Here is a 21,066-nt window from a genome sequence, read left to right on the forward strand (position 1 = left end):
TAAAAAAACTAATGAATTACATACACATATACAATCACAATGAGCCAAAATTCAATTCAGCTCTTTATCTGATTATCTTACCTATCCAAACAACCCACTTTCAAAGCTCAAAACTATATATTGCACTTGAATAAAGCTTTAAACATAAAGAATTGTGTACTCACATAAGAAGACTTTAAACCTAAACTGAGAATACGCCTAAATTGTTTAAGGGGTAAGGAAAAACATTACTGTGTAAGTATAAGTGGATACACTAGAATGATATATGCTGGTGACTTTTTTTTTTTTGGTTTTGTAAATGGTTCAATTTTTTCCAGAACATCAGCAGAGAATTACAAAATCAAAGGCACAGTCCAAAATATTTTTGTTTATAGAGAAAAATGCACATACCTAATTTAGCTATTATAAACATTTATCTTATCATTATTACCCTGCTCATATTTGGAAAAATTCAAAACTAAATATAAACATTTTTTGCTTGGAGGCTATTATTAATTTTAAGCCTATAATTGAAGGTTAACAATGATCTAGTCCAATATTATTTTACAGACAACAAAAATGAACAAATGGAAATGGAAAGGTTGCATGGCTTGTAAAAGTGCACACTAGTTAATGATAAAGTCAACCTAGAACCCAGTTATATTTCCACCAGATCAACTTCTTTCCAACTTAAATATCAAATCATCTCTGATTTGAGATATAAAAATAAAGAGACCAGGCGCAAGGTGGCTCCAGCCTGTAATCCCACCACTTTGGGAGGCCGAGGGGGGCGGATCACGAGGTCAGCAGATCGAGACCATCCTGGCTAATACGGTGAAACCCAGTCTCTACTAAACAAAACACAAAAAATTAGCCGGGCGTGGTGGCGGGCGCCTGTAGTCCCAGCTACTCAGGAGGCTGAGGCAGGAGAATGGCGTGAACCCGGGAGGCGGAGCTTGCAGTGAGCCGAGATCGCGCCACTGCTCTCCAGCCTGGGAGACAGAGCGAGACTCCGTCTCAAAAATAAATAAATAAAAAATTAAAAAAAGAATTCATAAGAGACATGAGTGAAATACCCAGGGTTTGGTGACTCTGGAAAGTAAACTAGCAATAAATGCATAAATGCTGCTTTATTCATTTTTCTTAATTTGTCATGGGGATACTTAAAATGTACAAATGGCCTATAGTGACCTTCTTTCAAAAAGTAAAAGTCATTCAGACAAAGCCTATCATATAGACCCCATTACTACACATGGATAATTTACATGCACCATCAACTATTTGGATCTGAAAAACAGCCTTAATATTATCCATATAAATAACAATACAAATGAAATCCAGAGCAGAAACCACAACTTATTTTAGCTATTACACTAAATCTATGTGTAAACTGTAACTAAAGTTAGCACATATTCATTTCACAGTAGAAAATAATAATTATGTAAATTACAGTCCTGAAAATACAACTAATACAGAGAGCTGTCCCCAGAAATCAGTGTGACGTTCCTAAAATTTCTTAAAGATAATTTAAAATTTAGTTTAAATAAGGTTGAAATACAAATCCTTTTCTTTTCAACTGTCTCTGATAAGGGCACACATGATCATTACATGACCTAAAGCCAGCCAAGACAAAAATGGAGAAGCAAAAGGAACAGTACCCATCACTGAAATTATTCATTCAATAAATATTTGTTGAGTGTTAGATGCTATACTGAGAATTTGAAAAAAAAAAGACTAAGCAAAAAGCAGATAGAATCACTGCCCTTGTGAAGTTTAACAAAAGCTGATAGAGCTTTTATTAAATATGTTACCCCCCAAGAAGCACTGTATATGTTGAAACTACCCTTATTTTTAAAGCAATTTTTAATGTCTGTATATTACGGTTAAGAAAATCAGCCTTGCTTATTGTTCCATTTACCTACTTTAAAGATATTTACCCATATTTTAAAACACCTAACAGCCTATTTGTCTCAAAAAGTTACATCCTAGACAGCACAAACGGCAAATTAAACGGATACCATATTACTTTACCATTTACAACTCAAAGTGCTGTAATAATTACATACACATATACAATTACAGTCAATGAAGAAGGTCTTCTTGCTAGATAAACATTTGTAATAATTCAAGTATTTTTTAAAAAGTCACTGTGAGTTATTGCATTTAAGTCCTGGAATAATTATCTGTATTCCACTTAAGATGCTAGACACATTTTTACACAAGAAAAATAACAGAAAAATACAGAGAAATTGCAAAGGAAGAAAAAGTTTCATCATCATCTGATTCTTAAGAGGAATATCACTAGGTGATGATTAGGAGTCTGATGGAAGAAAGTAATTTTAAAACAACTTAATGGTTCAGAGAAGTTCCTAAGAAATTGATGCTTAGGGTTTCAATTTTTCTTAATACTCAGATATAAGACTTAAAGAAAATATATCAGCATGTTAAAAACCAGTTATCTCTGAATACTAGGCTTACTATAAATAGTTCTTTTTTTTTTTTTTTTTTTGACGAAGTCTCCCACTGTGGTCCCAGCTGGAGTGCAATGACGTTATCTCAGCTCATTGCAAACGCCTCCCAGGTTCAATCGATTCTCCTGCCTCACCCTCCCGAGTAGCTGGGATTACAGGAGCCCGCCACCACGCCCGGCTAATTTTTTGTATTTTTAGTAGAGACGAGGTTTCACTATGTTGCCCAGGCTGGTCTCGAACTCCTGACCTCGTGATCCGCCCGCCTCAGCCTCCCAAAGTGCTAGGATTACAGGTGTAAGCCACCGCGCCCGGCCCAATAGTAGTTATTCTTTTATTGTTTCTATATTTTTCTGAAGGAAATACTACATTTACAGTTATAAAGCATTAAGGAAAGGCAGGCCTTAAAATAAATCATTGACATAAAGACTAGGTATCCTCCACAGTCCCACTCTTAATAACAACTGCAGAACCAGCACTAGCACTGTAGCTGAAAAGTGGATAGTACACACACGCTCACATACACAATGGCTGGCATGTAGTAGGCACTCAACTAACGTGTGAAATGAAATGGCTGAAGATAATGTAAACAAGCCAAAACAACGAAATGCACTCTGATTTGGGGGCAACACAGTAAACAATCACAGTAACTACCACTTTATCCAAAGCTCGCTGACAGCTGAATGGGCATTAAATGAAAGAGCTCTTCTTCCTTGCCCTCCTCTTTCACTCTGACGCTAGATTGCACATTCAAAACAAATCCTCCCCCAGCCCCGCCCCAAGCTCTACCCTCCAGTACCTTCAGCACTGGAACTGACACAAAGTCCAGGGCTGCGACGGTGTCCAGACCCGGGCCCCTGTCCAAGGAGCTGCGCGCTCACAGATTTGGCTGGCGCAACATAGGCGGGGGCACTGGGCGGCAGCCCATCATGCCCGGGACCCCCAGGGACTCGCGCGGAAGCCCAGAGCTCTCAGCCCCGGCGGGAGGCTGGTTCCCCTCGCCCTGCGCTGCCGTACCTGCACACGGTGATCAGGTTCCTCCTCTCCACCGCAGCATTGCGGGCGCTCAGGCTTTTCTTGCCGCCTCCGCCGCCACCGCCGCGGATCCCGCTCAGGCCCCCCAGGCTCCGGGAGGCCATGGCGGGCTTACCCCCGTGCCCCTTTTGTCTCGTGCCACCCCGCACGCCCCCCACACCTGCTTAAGGGGGTTCTCGCTCGGTCCGCAACCGTGGGGGCGCGGGAAGGATGTAGGAAAGGAGCCTGGAGGGAGGAAGGGTGTGGAAGACAGCAGGGACTCGCACCCGGGGACTGACGGCTCGCCCTTGGCACCCGAGCTCCACACACACACACACACACACACACACACGCACCACCTCCGCCCTCGGCGCGCCGCCGACTGCCGGGCTGCGCGTGCGGGTCGGCGTCAGGCGCTCTCCTCCTTCCCGAGGGACCTCAGCAGACGGCGCGCGCGCGAGCCCGTCGGCCCCTCACGCCCAACCACCCGCACTCCGCAGCCACTCGTGCCCCAGCCCGGGAGGCAGCGGCAAGGCCCCCGGCCTCGCGTGCGCAGCCCCACCCTCTCTGCGCCTATCAAATCAACGCTACCCCCGCCGGATCCAATCGCGGCACCAGAGGGGCGGGGCCGGCCGCGCAAACCTTTTAAAGCAGCGGGCTCAAGCCCCGCCCCGACGCGTGGGCTGCTGTCAAGACGCCGGGCTCGCTTTTGCAGCCCGCTAGCTGCCGCCAGTAGCCACGCAGGCTAGCCGCGGGGATTGTGGGATGCGGGGCCCCACAGCGCCAGGGGCCGATTGCCACCCCTTGCCTGTAGCCAAGCTTTAACGGCTGATACCTATTTGCGTGGCTGCCGTAGCTTCAGTGCTTGCCTAGAAAGCAGCGCGCCGGCTCCCACACCCGACCTTGGGCCTAAGTACTAAGAAGGGAGGAGGGTTCCTTTTGTCCTGACGCCCTCCCAGGGGCTAATAAACAGCAACACAATGGCCCGAGGAGGGAATTGCTCGTAGAATCTCCTTCTTGGCGCGTCTAGTGCCGACATTTCTTGCCCCTCCACACCATGTCGCTCCCACCTCAGCCTCCAGCGCAGCCCGCACCCAGGACTGACCGCCCGCCTAAGGAGGAGCGTGGTGCCAGTGTAGAGTCTTTTCGCGTCTTGGGCCGTGACTCCGGACTCGGGAGTCCAGGTCTGGGAATAGTAAGCCCAGGAACGACGCGGCCTCGGTCCAGCCGGGCTGCTCCCTGAGTCCTGGAACGCCCTCCTCGACGCGCGTGTTCGGAAGCACCCCCTTCCTAGAGCTTCTCACTACCCACCGTTTTACCTGCAGGAGGGTCCCAGCTTGGGCCAGGTCCTCTGACACTCACCTACGCCTGCTGTTCACCTCTCTTTGCACCAATATGCCCAGATTTTAGAGTGCAATCCTAAATGACTTACTCTCCCTGTGGGACCTAGCACAGTGCTGTACATAGAACAGGTTCTCAATAAATGTTTCTCGAATTTAATTTGAAGTCACATTTGACATAATTTTTACTGAAATTTCACGGCTTCAGTGGCTCCAAAATCCATGTATCTTTCACCTCTATTTTTGAAGTTTCTGTCAAAGAATGTCATAGAATATATAGTTTTGTGTGGCTATCTCTATTTTTCTTATATATTATCCCTGTTAATGCAGGACATACTGTTACTCTTGAATGTTCTAACAACGCACGTTTGTGTAATAAAGTTGTAAATTCCTAATTTCTGAGGTTTTTAAAGTTTAAAAATCTCTATTTAAAATAGTCAAAAAATCATCCTTTTCAGCGACCATGTCTAATTTTATTCTACTATTCTGTTTAGTAGAATAAAAATATATGGGCTGGGCGCGGTGGCTGACGCCTGTAATCCCAGCACTTTGGGAGGCTGAGGCGGGCGGATCACGAGGTCAGGAGTTCGAGACCAGCCTGACCAAAATAGTGAAACCCCATCTCTACTAAAAATACAAAAATTAGCCGGGTGTGGTGGCACGCGCCTGTAGTGGCAGCTACTCGGTAGGCTGAGGCAGGAGAATCGTTTGAACCCGGGAGGCGGAGGTTGCAGTGAGCGGAGACTGCACCAGTGCACTCCAGCCTGGGCGACAGAGTGAGACTCCATCTCTCTCTCTCTCTGTCTGACATATATATGACACATATATATGAGATATATATATATATATATGTCTCAGCCCGGGCGACAGAATGAGACTCCATCTCTCTCTCTCTCTCTCTCTCTCTCTCTCTCTCTATATATATATATATATATATATTCCTCTCTCTCTAGCCATACGTATATAGTGTCGGTCTTAACTAATGTGCTATGATAAATATTCATTCATACATTAAAATTTTAAGAAAACAATTTAGTCAGACTTTACACTTTATCTTTCAAGTTAATAAAAGCAGGCGAATTTTCTATATATGGATGTTTGTGACTAGTCAGTGCACTTCTTCCAGAACATTACGTGTCTGCTCTCCTGTGACACGGAAGCTTATAGAGTCTTCTTTTCCTAGGAGCTACAACTTAACTTGTCTCTTCTTGCTAGTTCAACAGTTTGGATTCAGAAGTAGCCATCAGGAAACAGATGCACCGGTTATGCAGGCAGTCTCAGCAAAATATTTGCGCTGGCAATGACAAATACTACTCAAATTGATGTTATTATTTAACCACAGATAAAACTGCAGAAAGAAAAGAGTGGAAAACCATCAGTTATCAATAAAATTTCTAAAAACCGATGCTTGGGTGTGTCGTGAGTGAGGGAGAGAACACACATGCCTCTGAAGCATTTATCAAGAAGATAAAAGTGAGTGGTCATGACAGAACGAGAAAAGTGAGATGTTAATATCCTCAAAATTGGCTTCCTAGCCTCCAGTATATTTTCATGTTATTTTCACTGTGAACTATGACTGAAAAGTTAGTAAAACTCCATCTTAAATGATGAGGTGATCGTGTTATTTTTCTTTTTTCTTTTTTTTCTTTTTTTTTTTTTTTTTTTTTTTTTTTTATTGAGACGCAGTCTCGCTCAGTCGCCCAGGCTGGAGTGCAGTGGCAGGATCTCCGCTTACTGCAAGTTCCGCCACCCGGGTTCATGCCATTCTCCTGCCTCAGCCTCCCGAGTCGCTGGGACTACAGGCGCCTGCCACCACGCCCGGCTAATTTTTTTGTATTTTTAGTAGAGACGGGGTTTCACCGTGTTAGCCAGGATGGTCGCGATCTCCTGACCTCGTGATCCGCCCTTCTCGGCCTCCCAGAGTGCTGGGATTACAGGCGTGAGCCGCCGCGCCCAGCCATAATGTTATTTTTCAAATGTTACTCTTAGAAGGATTTAGTTGACATGTTAGTACTTGCTTACCAAGACTTTGCCATAAACAAGCTGTGTTTTTCTGTTTTGTTTTGTTTTGTTTTGTTTTGTTTTGCATGTATGGAGTGTCATTACACTGCCACATGGGGGCCTTATTTGATAAGGCTTTTCTCACTTATCCTAAGTAGTATGTCCTGGGTCTCTTTCTCCCTCTAGATTACTAATCTGGATATTGTCAATCAATTTATTCAGTACACAGCATAATACTATTATAGAACTCCATGAGTCCACGTTACTTTTTGGACTTCTTTTGGCACCTATTTCAATTATTTTTATTTATTTAAGCATTGCACAAAGGTATTCAAAGATTTTACAAAGAGTCACAGTAAAAATTATGAAAACAGTAGATACCTAAATTAACTTATAGGAATTCTGTAGAACCAAATGGGCAGAAGATACCCATTCACCGTTTTCCCAACTTCCTTCTTCTCATCGAAACAGACAAAATTACAAGTGCAACATATAAAATGTCCTCAAATATAAAATACTATAAAATGTAAATATAAAGTGCTATAAACCAGAGAGATTACCAAACCATAGTTTATTCTAGTCTCAGAGAAGTGGACTTTTTAAATATGCCATAAACCCAGCATCTGTACAGAAGAAACTAGAAACATTGAAGATGTAAATTTTTTAAATTTTTATTTACTTTGACGTCAGATGGGTAATATGCTGACATCATAACAAGGACTGAGTGAGGCACATCTCACATGTGTGTGAAAGCTCAATCATCACGCTTATGAACCACAAATGGATAGATACAAATTTTTTCAAATTCACAAATCAAGTATCATCATAAGCAAAATCAAAAGTAAATGAGACCGAGAAAATATTTTTAAAACTCAAATCATAGACAAAGAGCTAATTTCCTCTATAAAATATTCCTGCAGATCAATAAGCACTGTTTCCGTGGCACAATGAATGTGAAAGCCAAATTCCAGTGAGTAAAAAAGTCAGTGGGAAGTGAGTATCACACAATCTTAAAAAGTTATGAAAGGGGAGAAAAAAAGAGTGGTGGTGTAGGGGAATACTGAACAGAGGGACGTTGGTGTTTTATTGCTATCATGTCATTATTTTTCACAGAAGTGACTTGAGCATATTTTGAAGCTGATGCAAAGAATCTACTGGGAGGGAAAGGTTAGTAATGCAAGAGAGAAAAATAAACTATCAGAAGTTAGCATGAAGAAAATGTATGAAAATTGCTTTAAAAAAAAAGTCCATTTGAGAGTAAGTCAAGAGAAGCAGAACACTCAGGGGAGGTATGGGTTTCCGTTGAGAAGAGGAAGCAGAAAGACCATTCCAAAGAATTGGAGAATGCAAGGTAGTATTGGTCATAGAGCAAAAGTTCCAGAGAGCATCATGGAAGGGAGTGCAGACAGAGTCATGGGCCAGGAAGCGCAAAGCGTGCTCATTAATAGGGTATGGATAGTGAGGTCGGTATTACAGGCTATGACAGACACATAATGAAGAGTACCTTGATGGGTCTCACAAACTGTTCTCTGTAAAAAGTCATTGGGTAAAGGCTGATTGAAACAAAGTGGATTTGGTCCTACAGTTTCTTTGAGGAGGGCAAATACTGACCCTCTCAGTTCGAACAGAGGATATTTTTCTTTTTAAAATTTTTTATCACGTAGAAGGGCATTAACAAACCAGAAATTATAGACTCCAGACATTGTATGGATTGCATCAATTAATCATCAGAACCGTTCTCTAAAGTAAGTATTATTATATTCTCCCATTTACAAACAAGGAAACAGAGACTTGGAGACATTAAGTAACATATAGAAAGTCACATAGTAAATGGCAGAGCCGGGATTGAAATCTAAATCATTAGCTAGAAAATCTATTATTTTTTTAAATTTATTATTTTAAAGACAGGGTCTTACTCTGTGGCCCAAGATGGAGCAGTGGGTAATCATGGCTTACCTCGGCCTTGAACTCCTGGGCTCAAGGGATACTCAAAGGGCTTAGCCTCCTAAGTAGCTGGGACTACAGGCATGCACCACCACAGCTGCCTAGTTTTTTTTATTTTCAAAAATGTTTTACTGAGACAAGGTCTCACTATGTTGCCCAGATTGCTCATGAACTCCCCGTCTCATGTGATCCTCCCTTCTTGGCCCCCTCAAGTGTGGGGATTACAGGCATGCACCACCATGACTGGCCCATAATTTATTGTTTTTTCTAACATGTTTCACTGACTTTTTGAGAAAGTAACTCCAGATAAGGCTTAAACACAAAACTCCCATACTGTACACATAGTTCTTAAGAATCAAGAAGGATTTTACACACTGGCCAACTGTATCACTCATGGAATATAGTCTCTAGATAATTCTGGAGCTCAGGCTTTCATTTTTTATTCAGAAAGTGTATTCTGAATCAAAAGATATGCATAATTTTAACCACAAATTAAATTTTTTTCCTAGAGATGTTTTACCAATTTACATCCTACTAACAGTACATAAGTTTTCTTAACACTCTTGCTCACTCTAGGGACTATTGTTCTTTTTATTTTTCTGCATAACAAGCAAAGAGCAATATCTTTTTGATATTTTAACTTGTTTTTCATTAGTAATGAAAATGCACATTTATTTTGTGCACTTATTGCTCATTTATGTTTTGATCGTTCATGCCCTTTACCCATATTTTCCAAAAAATATTAGTCTTCATTATAGTGGCTCATGATCATATTTGTTTATTGTATGTATGGCAAATACTTTTCCCAGTTCGTTGTTTGCCTTACCTACGGTGTGAGTTATTTATAAAGAGATGTTTAAAATATTTTATATAAATGAAATTCATCAATATTTTCCTTTATTGGTTTTTCCTTTGATCATTTTAGAATAGCCTTTGCCACCTCCAAGATTATATACTTTATGGTTACTTTTTTATATCAAAAATAGTTAACCTATTTGCACTATGTGAAGGTATGAAATTAGAATATAACTTCATTGTTCCAATGATTAACCACTGTCCCAATTCTATTTATTAAATGATCTGTCTTTGCCTTACTGCCAATATTAAATTTATCATGAAATAATTAAATAACAAGGTTGCATTTTAATAAAGAATTGTGCCCATGATAATAAATCCATAGAAACAGCTAACATTAATGTTTCACAACAACTTTTTTTGGATAGGTCTCCAGACATACAAAAGAGAAATATATACTTAATTTTACCTAAATCAGTTTATTCTACACACAGTCAATATATTTTCTCACCAATCTGTTACTATGTGTTTGTATTTGTTTATGATTTGTTTCCCATAGAAATTTTGAGTTTTTATGCAATCAAATTTTCATTTTTTTAATAATTTCTGGTTTTCACACAATGCTTAGAAAAGCTTCTGTATGGTAAGATAATAAAAGTGTTTACCAATTTTTCTGTAGTGTTTTTCTTTTTGCATTCGCATATTTGATATTTATAGAGTTATCTTTGTGTAAGAGTCAATTGGTAAAAGAGCCTAATTTTTCCAAACAGTCAATACTTATCTAATGCTAGTATTAAATAATGCATCCTTTCCCACTGATATAAAATGCTACCTTTGTCAGGTACTAAATGTATACAATTTTAGTCTACTGCTGGATTTTCTATTTTCATCCATTGATTTATCATTTATGAGCTAGTGGTACCAAAATCTAATAAGTGGCAAAGCCTGGTAATTATTTTTAACATCTCGTAAGGTTAGTATTCCCTAATTATTCTCTTTCAGAATGTTCTTAGGTAATTCTGGAATGTCTGTTCCTCCATAGAACTGTAAGAATCATTTTGACACATCTCTCTCACCAAGAAAAGCCTATAGGGATTCTGATTAGAATTGCATGATATTTATAGGTTGGGTAAAATTAACATCTTCCCAATATTTGCAATGATCTAAGATGACAGTATGTCTATTTCTTCACATTTTTTTTTATTTCACTTGGTGGCATTTCATAGTTTTATCATGGAGTTTCGGACTGGTATTATGAGTAAGGTTTTTTGTATGAGTAGGGTTCTTTTTTTCCACTACACTTCCTAAATAGTTGCAATATTTACACAGGAAAGCTATACATTTTTGCACAATCACCTTTTAACATGTATTTATTGTTTTTAATAGATTTTCAGATTCTGTTGGTTTGATTTTTATGCAGTCAAATATTTGTATTTTTACTTTTATAATTTTTGGTTTTCACATGAATCTTAGAAAAGATTTTCTGTGCTTAGATTATAAAAGTGTTTACCCATTTTTTGTTATGATTCTGTTGGTTTTCTAGGCACTAGCTCAGAAAAATAAAGATTAATGGTGAAGTTAGTGGAACAACACATAAATCTCTTTAACATTAAGAATTTGCTTTCAAAACTAAAATATTGGAATACCAATTCCACAAAGTAATTTTCTGTAAATTATCTCATGCAACGGATTCAAATGTAAACTCTTTAGAAAAAAAAACCCTATTGAAGATATTTTGGCAAAGACTAAACATCAGTTAGAAACGAGTTACTCGCCTGTAATCCCAGCACTTTGTGAGGCCGAAGTGGGTGGATCATGAGGTCAGGAGTTCGAGATGAGCTTGACCACCATGGTGAAACACCGTCTCTACTAAAAATACAAAAATTAGCTGGGTGTGGTGGCACGTGCCTGTAGTCCCAGCTACTCAGGAGGCTGAGCAGAAGAATTACTTGAACCCGCAAGGTGGAGGTTGCAGTGAGCTAAGATCGTGCCATTGCAGTCTAGCCTGGGCAACAGAGCGAGACTCTGTCTAAAAAAAAGAAAGAAAGAAAAAAAAAGAAAAGAAAAAAATGAGTTACTCACAAACGTCTAAACAGGATTTTCAGCTATGATGTCAAGAAAAATCTTGTTTTGATTTTTCCTATGGATAGACTAAATGAGACTTTTTCTCATAAAATAATTTTTAAGAAAATGTTCCCTCAAAAATCCACAAGCAATCTCTCAGTAATCCACAAGTAATCTTTAAGAGGATTAAAAGACATTTTAGTACCAATTTACTATATCCACGGCTGAATTCTGCTTATGCAAGGTTAAAATACAACAAAATGACAATGATATTAATGATCGCCCCTTGAACTTTCAGGATCAAAATATGTCAAAATGACAATGGCATTAATGATTCCCCTTGAAATCTCAAGGTCCATTTATTCATAGATATATATATACACACACACACACACACACACACACACGTGTTTGTGTGTGTGTATATATAAAAATAAGTTCACAGTCACTACGATTTCTGCTTAGTGTTCAAAAATTGGACAGCAGCAATCTTCAACTCATAAATTTGGCCAAGTATATTTACCTGTGTCAACCAATAAAACTTAGTAAGAAAAAGAAGAATGTTGTGGTTATCATTCAGATATTTGTCAAGTTTACTTTTTTTGTTGTTGAGATGGAGTTTTGCTCTATCACCCAGGCTGGAGTACAGTGGCACAATCTTGGCTCACTGCAACCTCTGCCTCCTGGGTTCAAGTGATTCTCCTGCCTCAGCCTCCTGAGTATCTGGGATTACAAGCATGTGCCACCATACCCAGCCAATTTTTGTATTTTTTGTAGAGACGGGGTTTCGGCATGTTGGCCAGGCTGGTCTCAAACTCATGACCTCAAGTGATCTGCCCACTTGGCCTCCCAAAGTGCTGAGATTATGGGTGTGAGCCACTGTGCCCAGCCAAGCTTACATTTCATTCATTGTGGTTTATATAATTGACCTTGATAGTGAGGTTAATATCTTCTCAAATATTTACTGACAAATTTGGAAGCCAATGTTTAACAGTTATATTAGTTTTCTATTGTTGTATAACAAATTACACAAACAGATGGTTTAAAAACACCCATTTATTAGCTGAAAGTTCTGTAGGTCAGAAGTCTGGCACAGCACAGGTGGGTTTTCTGCTCAGGGGTTCCTAAGGCTGAAATCAAGGTTTCAGTTAAGCTATGTCCTCAACTGGAGACTCTGGGAAAGAATCTACTTCCAAGCTCATTCAAGTTGTTGGTAGAATCCCATTGTAGTTGTAAGAGTGGGGTCCCTGATTTCCGGCTGGCTCTTGACTGAGTGTTGCTGTGAAGCCCATTGCATATGGCTTCCTCCATCTATCAAATTTCATGATTCAAATTTCTGACTTCTTCTACCCCTAACTAAAGAATTCTCTCTGCTTTTAAAGGGATCGTGTGATTAGATTTCGCCTACCTAGAGAATCTCCCTATCTCAAGGTCAACTGATTAGTAGCCTTAATTACATCTGCAAGATCCCTTTGCTGTGCAAAGTAATGTAATCACAGGAGTAATACCAGGGAGCCAAGATCATAAGGACCATTTTAGAAATCTGTGAACCACAGTGGTGAAAGAAGGAACACATTCTCTACAGAGATGTATTTTAAGTGTCTGTAGACACTTAAATTGTCCTCCCCAACCAAAACTATTTCTATTGATAGGCTTATAGGAATTTGGATACAGCTAAATTCAAAGAGACTATTAACCTCCTGGTAGTCTCCAAGACTATCAGCCTACTGATAGTCCCCAAACATTTGTTGTATTTATTTATTCAATAAATATTTTTTAGTTGCCCATTAAGTGACAGACACTATGCTATACTGTGGGTGTACAATGGTGAGCAAAAATTCCTGCTCTCATAGAGCTTAAGATTTAGATGGGAGAGAGAGGTATCAAAACCTAAAGAAATCAACACATACATATTTATACCGTATGATAAATGTTCCAAAGGAGAGAAGAACATATAAAAGAAGTTGGGGCAGGACTCCAGGCGGCACTATTCCTGCAGAAGATAATGTCAACAGGGCCCCTGGAATTAGACAACACTGTTGCCCTGCAAGGGTGCCAGGGAAGGAAGTAATAACTGAACTCTGGTATGAAGGAAGAATAGGAGTGAACTAGGTAAAGCAGCTCGAGGTAGGAGAAACTATCCAGGCAGAGGAAGGGTATGTACAAATGGCCTGTGGCTGGAGGAAATACATTGTGCCTGAAGTTAATGTGGCTGGAGCTCAGAGAGTAAGGAGGATCAGGAGGGTATGGCTAGACAGAAGGCCAGAGAGGAAGATAGGATTTGTTTTATTCACAGGCTCACTGATCACATTAAACATTTTCATCTTTATCCTAAGAATGTTGAGAAGCCCTTGGAACAGTTTGAAACCAAAGGCTTACAAGATCAGATCTGAGTTTTGAAATGCTCATTCTGGCTGCCATGTGGAGAATGGTGGAGAACATTAAGTACAAACTGCTGCCCCAAAATGACTTGACAGCACTCCAAATGCAAGATTTCTTTAGTTTCCCTAAAGACTTAGGACTACAGTCTTTGTGATTGGAAGCTCTAGTTCTTGTTTTAAAACTTTAGTAAGTTCCTGATAATAGGTGGCAGTAGTGTGCAGTCTCATGTACTAAGCCTAGTTGTACTCTACAGAAGAAGACAAACAATAATCACTCTGCTCCTTTTTCAACAATGTGCTGTGTTTTGCCTCAGATGAGAAGGACACATGTTGTCATTGTTAAATGTTTTCTAAACTTTAACACAGTGAGGTTCTCAGAAAACATCTCCTTTATAATATATGGGGATCCTTGACATACACATTACCAAAGTTTTGGTTTTCTGGGACTTTGTTATCTTCTATCAAAAAGAAAAATACATTGGAGAACAGATAAGAATTTTTTGGACAACTGACAATGTTTAAAGGGAATATCTGAGTATAAGATTGCCTGGTTATGCATGAGTTCTCTCTTCCTTTAAGTGAAATTTAGCAAACAGATCCATGTCTTCAACCACTTAAAGGTATCCAAGTCAACAGATCTAGATAATCTCATTTTACTAATTTTGTGATTCCCAGATTGCAGGCTCAGGAAGAACTCTAATTTCATGGGCTACATAGAATATATAACCCAAATCAACTTATATCCCACTTCCATGAGCTCATCTCCCCTCCCCTAGTCACACAAACCCATTCCCTACTAGGCCTCACCAATAATTTGTGCAAGTTTGCTTGCTATCTCTTAGATGAAGAGACAGACCAATTCTAGCTGCCCTTATCATAAGGGAAGAGACCAATTGGTTTCTTATCACAAGAGAAGAGACCAGTTGGTCTCTAGACCAATTCTAGCTGCCCTTATCACAAGGGAAGAGCATATACAAATGGCTCTTAGCTTTGCTCTTCATGAATTATATGACCTTGGGAAAACTGTATAATTTCTATGTACTTTGGTTTTCTGATCTCTAAGGTTGGGATAATAATGACAGTACATATGGTAATTTCACAGGAGCTGGGACAAGATAAATGAGTAACTAATGAAACTCTGATATTTACCTGGTGGGGAGATACCATGATCATAAACGAAACTCTTAGGGCATGATGTGTAGCAAGTGCTGCAGAGTTGTTAGCTGTTATCATTAGTTGTCCTTCCTTAAGATATTCCGGTGAGTATCAAGTCTGATGGCTTGGCAAGAGCTCCATGATTTTGACCTTAACATTGTTTCTGCTTAAAACAAAACCAAGAAATTGTGTCAGCTCCAGATTGCACAAAACATATTTCCCCTTCTTCATAGTCTTATAACAAACGCTTTATAGTCTTTCAGGTTTGACGAAAAAGGTTTCTTGGATTATCTTCGTCCTTTTCTTATATATATTCACTATGCACAAGATGTCCAATGCCTCACAATGCAGAAATCACAACAAACTAACAATAGCCCAGAATACTGATATTTAAGATATCTTATTATTCCGAGTAATAGACAATACCATTTTGGATATAAATAACACTCAGGTACATAATTTTAGAAGGTAGATGCTTATTATTTTATACCACTACTATAAAATATAACTTTATGTTAAAATCTACCTTAAAGCATCTTATACTAGGCAATAGCTATAAAGGTATAAATTGTACCTTCTATTTACTATGAACTTAAGTATTAGCAAAGCCACGCATGAGCTTGTTATGCTCTCCTCAATGCTTGCTTTCTCAATCTTCTGAGTATCTCACCATCCCCATCAGGAAAAAATATTTGGTAGATTTTTACTCTCTGTAGTTTGTGTTCAAAAATCATTTTTTTCTAATAGAAAATCAGATTAAATGCACCTTTCAAACTTAAACCCTAGAGATTCTGATATGGCTTCTTACCCTTCTTTTCCTTTCTCCTTTGATCACTTCTTATTAATAGGCTATTTTAACAACTGTATCACAAAGTCTACAAATTATATTATCATGGCATGTAAGACCTTTTGCAGTCTTGTTGGTGCTACCCTCAAAATATATCCAGAGTCTAAGCACTTTTCATTATTCCCACTATTACACTCCCCTGGGCTCACCTGGATCATTGGAACAGCTTCCCAGCTTCCAGCTGTTTCTGCCCTTGGCTCCCTACAGTCTGATTTCAATTTAGTAGCCAGAGTGATGAGATTATGTTACTTCTCTGCTCCAAACTCTTCAATGGTTTTCTCTCTCACTCAGAGTGACGAAGTCTTCAAGATAGCCTACACACCCTGCAGGATCTAACCATATGTCACTTCTCTGACATCATCTCCTACTGCTCTTTTCCTTTGGTTACACCACTCCAGCCACACTGGCCTCTTATTAACTCTCAGTGGACTAAACACACAGCACAACCTTATTTATCCATTAATTGAACCAATATTGATGAAGCCCTTACTCTGTGCAGAGGCTTTTGGGGATTATAGAAGTGGACAAGATCGACAGAGCTCCTTCCTTTGTGAATATATAGTGTAGCAGGAGAGATAAGAAACAATGCAATAAGAATAAAAGGCAAGGCTGGGCGCAGGGGCTCACACCTGTAATTCCATCACTTTGGGAGGCCGAGGCGGGCGGGTCAGGAGATCAAGACCATCCTGGCTAACACGGTGAAACCCCGTCTCTACTAAAAATACAAAAAATTTAGCAGGGCATGGTGGCGGGCACCTCTAGTCCAGCTACTCGGGAGGCTGAGGCAGGAGAACGGCATGAACCTGGGAGGCAGAGCTTGCAGTGAGCTGAGATGGTGCCACCACACTCCAGCCTGGGCAGCAGAGCATGACTCCGTTCCCTGGCGCCCCCCCCCCAAAAAAAACCCACACACACAAAAACAAACAAACAAACAAACAAAAAGAATAAAAGGCAGAACCATTAGTAATTATTATAAGTACCTAAACATGCTATTAAACTGGATATTAGCAGGAGAGACAGGAAACAATGTAACAAGAATAAAAGCCAAAGCCAATAGTAATTCTAAATATCTAAACAGGCTGTCTATTAACACATCTCAGTTTGCTTTATTTTAGATCGCAACACTCTTGTTACACAAGATTCATCTTGAAAAATATCTTTATTTAATCTGATGCTTTGTGATGCAAGGTCATGAACTGAAATGCCATAAACTAGAAGATGCTGTAATCTATCACACATAAATATTAGCCAAGCTTGTTTCTTTCCCTTTCTTTCTTTCTCTTTCTCTCTTTCTTTCTCTTTCTCTCTTTCTTCTTTCTTTCTTTCCCTTTTTCTTTCTTTTCTGAGATAGAGTCTTGCTCTGTTGCTCGGCTGTACTGCAGTGGCATGATTGCTCACTGTAACCTCAAATTTCTGGGCTTAAGTAATCTTCCTGCCTCAGCATCCCTAGTAGCTAAGAATACAGGTGCATGCCACCACATCTAGCTAATTTGTTAATTTTTCTTTAGAGACAGGGTCTCACTATGTTGCCCAGGCTTATCTTGAACTCCTGGCCTCAAGCAATCTTCCTGCTTTGGCCTCTCAAAGCACTGGGATTACAGGCATGAGATTCCTCACTCATCATATTATAATTATTTTGGTTTATAGTTGAGAACTAACTTCATAAAGTAAAAGTAAATAAATAAAAGATTTAAAATTGTTTGTCCAAAAAGAGGATATTAAATATTATCATAAAACTAAAGGATAATTTAACACAAACCAAGTTTGTCTAGATTAATAAATAAGAATAAACTTTCCAAAACTGGTAATTTCTTTTTATAGATCCATTTTTGACTAAAGGAACATAGGTTTTATGGCTAAGGGAAGTATTTTAAAAATAATCTCAACTTTTATTTTAGATACAGAAGGTATATGTGCAGGTTTGTTACTTGGGTATATTGTATAATGCTGAGGTTAAGGTTATGAAAGATCCCATCGCCCAGGTAGTGAGCATAGTTCCCAATAGATCAACTCTTGCTCCCCTCCCTCTCTCCCTCTTTAGTAGACTCCAGTATCTATTGTTGACATCTTTATGTCTATGAGTACCCAATATTTGGCTCCCATTTGTAAATGAAAGCGTGTGGTATTTAGTTTTCTGTTTCTGTGTTAATTCACTTAGGATAATGGCCTTGTTGCAGCAAAAGACATGATTTTGTTCTTTTTTTATGGCTCTGTAGTATTCCATGGTGTATATGTGTCACATTTTCTTTATTCAGTCCACCATTGATGGGCATCTTGGTTGATCCTATGTATTTGTTATTGTGAATAGCACTACAATGAACATATAAGCACATATGTCTTTTTGGTAGAACAATTTATTCTCCTTTGGGTATATACCTGGTAATGGGATTGCTGGGCCAATTGGTAGTTCTCTTTTAAATTTTGAGAAATCGAAAGGCCTTGCCAGAGCAATCAGGCAAAAAAAAAAAAAAAAAAAGAAAGAAATAAAGGACATTCAAATTGGAAAAGAGGAAGCCAAATTATCTCATCAATGATATGGTCTTATGCCTAGAAAACCCTAAAGCCTCCTCCAAAATACTTCTACATCTGATAAATAAGTTTAGTAAAGTCTCAGTTTACAAAATCCGTGTACATAAATCAGTAGCACTGCTATGCACCAATGACCAAGCTAAGAATCAAATCAAGAACCCAATCCCCCTTACAATAGATACAAAAAAAAAAAAACAACCCACCAAAACCTAGGAATATTCTTAACCAAGGAGGTGAAAGATCTCTAAAGGAACAACTATGAAACACTGCTGAAAGAAATCATAGATGGCACAAACAAATGGAAATACATCCCATGCTCACAGATTAGAAAAATCAATACTGTGAAAATGACCATACTGCCCAAAGTAATCTAAAAGTTCAGGACAATTCCTATCAAAATACCAACATCACTTTTCACAGAATTAGAAAAAATGATCCTAAAATTTATATGAAACCAAAAAGGAACACAAATAGCCAAAACAATCCTAAGCAAAAAGAACAAATCTGGAAGCATCACATTACCCAACTTCAAATTATACTATACGATTATAGTAACCAAAACAGCATGGTACTGGTATAAAAGTAGATATATAGACCAATAGAACAGAATAGAGACCCCAGAAATAAAGGCAAATACTTACAGCCAACTGATCTTTGACAAAGCACACAAAATCGTGATTGGGGAAAGGACACCCTATTCAATAAACAGTGCTGAGAAAATTGGATAGTCACACGCACAAGAATGAAACTGGATCCCTATCTCTCATCACATATAAAAATTAACTCAACATGGATTAAATACTTATGTCTAGGACCTGAAACCATAAAAATTCTAGAAGGAAACCTAGGAAAAACTCTTCTGGACATTGGCCTAGGCAAAGAATTTATGACTAAGACCCTAAAGCAAATTCAACTAAAATGAAAATAAATAAATGGTACCTAATTAAACTAAAAAGCTTCTGCACAGCAAAAGAAACAATCATCAGAATAAACAGACAACCTACAGAATGGGAGAAAATATTTGTAAATTATGCATTCAACAAAGGACTAATATCCAGAATCTATAAGGAGCTCAAACAAATCAGTTCTGCCACTCACTTTGTAACTCATTGAATCTTAGTTCCCTCTTCTTTAAAATGAAGATAATCATAATACTACCTGTGCCAAGATTCAGTGGGAAAACCTGACTTTAGAGCTCAATAAAAATTAGTTGTTTTATTTTCTCTCCTCAAGTGTATTAGAAGCTCCTTTAAGGTCAATAATTAAATTTATCTCTATATCTAGCATGCTCAATGCAATTGCTCTATAAATATTTATTAAATTTAGTTGTTATAAAATTCTTAGAACTGGAGGGCAGAAGCCATCTGCAGCATGCTATGAAAATCTAAAATAAAATAATGTAATAAAAAACAATTCCTTTGAGAAACTTCATACCCTGATTATTTTATTTGCAACAGATGCATAAAACTAAAACTCAAATCTGCATAAATCAAGTAATTCAGACTTGCTGTAAGCATTTAAAAATATATTTTTAAAATACATGCTATTTTCTAGCAAAGACATGTAATCAACCTAGGTGCTTATTAACAGTGGATTGGATAAAGAAAATGTGGTACATCTACACCACAGAATTCTACACAGCCCTAAAAAAAAATCATGCCCTTTGCAGCAATGTGGATGCAGCTGGAGGCCATTATCCTAAACAAATTAATGCAGAAAAAGAAAATCAAATATCACATGTTCTTATTTGTAAGTTGGAGCTAAACCCTGGGTCTTCATAGACATAAAGATGAAAACAATAGAGACTTGGAACCTAAAAAGGAGGGAAGAAGGGAGGAGAGCAAGGGCTGAAAAACATCCTAATGGGCACTCTGGGTGATAGGATCAATAGAAGCCCAAACCTCAGCATTATGCAATATAAAGCCTAGAAAAGCTCCAAGGAGCTGACAGAAGACTGGTATGGATGGATCGTGAAGGAATAAGGGGAGAAGTGGCCTGAGGCTATAGAGGTAAGCAGAAGACAGATTATTGAGGACCTTTGGAATTGAACCTGAGAGCAGTGGGAAACCCTTGCAGGCCTTACCCATGGATATGTTATGGTCCTATGTAGATTTTACAAATACTTTGGCTGTTACAAAGGGAGTGAATTAGAAGAAGACCAGAGTAAATGTGGAGAAACTAGTTAAAGTAGCCCAAGTAAGAGAAAATGGATGGTGGATATAGTGGTTTGGACAAAGTTATTGTCATTGTTGAGAAGACGCTGGATTCAAATTGGATATAGAGAGTAAGGGAAAAGGGGATGCTAGCAATAACCTCTCCCCTTCCTCCAGGTTTCTGACACAAAGTAAATAGTGGTGTTATGTACTTAGATATGCATGCTGAATGAGAAGCCAATGTGGGGGCAGGATTAAGAGTTCTGTCTGGGCAGTTCTCAAATATGAGATGCATAGAGCCACCCAAGTGGCAATTTCTGCGACATAATTTTTACAATTATTTGTCTTAAACAGTAACAAAGATGATGGAGAATAAGGAAAACTTGACTATAGTAG

General features: G+C 38.9%; 2 protein-coding genes and 1 non-coding gene across 8 annotated transcripts in view; 1 reads left to right on the forward strand and 2 right to left on the reverse strand.

Moving 5' to 3' along the window:
- The window catches only part of RUNDC3B (RUN domain containing 3B), a 194,730-nt gene extending 190,702 nt beyond the window's left edge, over window positions 1–4,028 (reverse strand). For 2 of the 6 annotated variants that reach the window (XM_055346846.1, XM_019031632.3), the window contains exon 1: window positions 3,465–4,016. In XM_055346846.1, coding sequence (XP_055202821.1) covers window positions 3,465–3,586 — 122 coding nt within the window. In that variant the 5' untranslated portion in view covers window positions 3,587–4,016. Of the gene's footprint in view, window positions 1–3,464 lie in introns of all 6 variants that reach the window. The other 4 variants (XM_031013230.3, XM_055346845.2, XM_031013231.3 and 1 more) reach the window with 3 other exon arrangements.
- ABCB1 (ATP binding cassette subfamily B member 1) overlaps window positions 1–21,066 on the forward strand; it is a 208,432-nt gene that overhangs the window by 81,979 nt on the left and 105,387 nt on the right. The window lies entirely within an intron of this gene.
- Window positions 7,487–7,588, reverse strand: LOC115935503 (small nucleolar RNA U13). Its single transcript, XR_004071124.1, has one exon. It is a non-coding gene; the product is annotated as a small nucleolar RNA U13 (small nucleolar RNA).

This window comes from Gorilla gorilla, chromosome 6 (assembly GCF_029281585.2).
Source record: "Gorilla gorilla gorilla isolate KB3781 chromosome 6, NHGRI_mGorGor1-v2.1_pri, whole genome shotgun sequence".
NCBI classification, from domain to species: domain Eukaryota; kingdom Metazoa; phylum Chordata; class Mammalia; order Primates; family Hominidae; genus Gorilla; species Gorilla gorilla.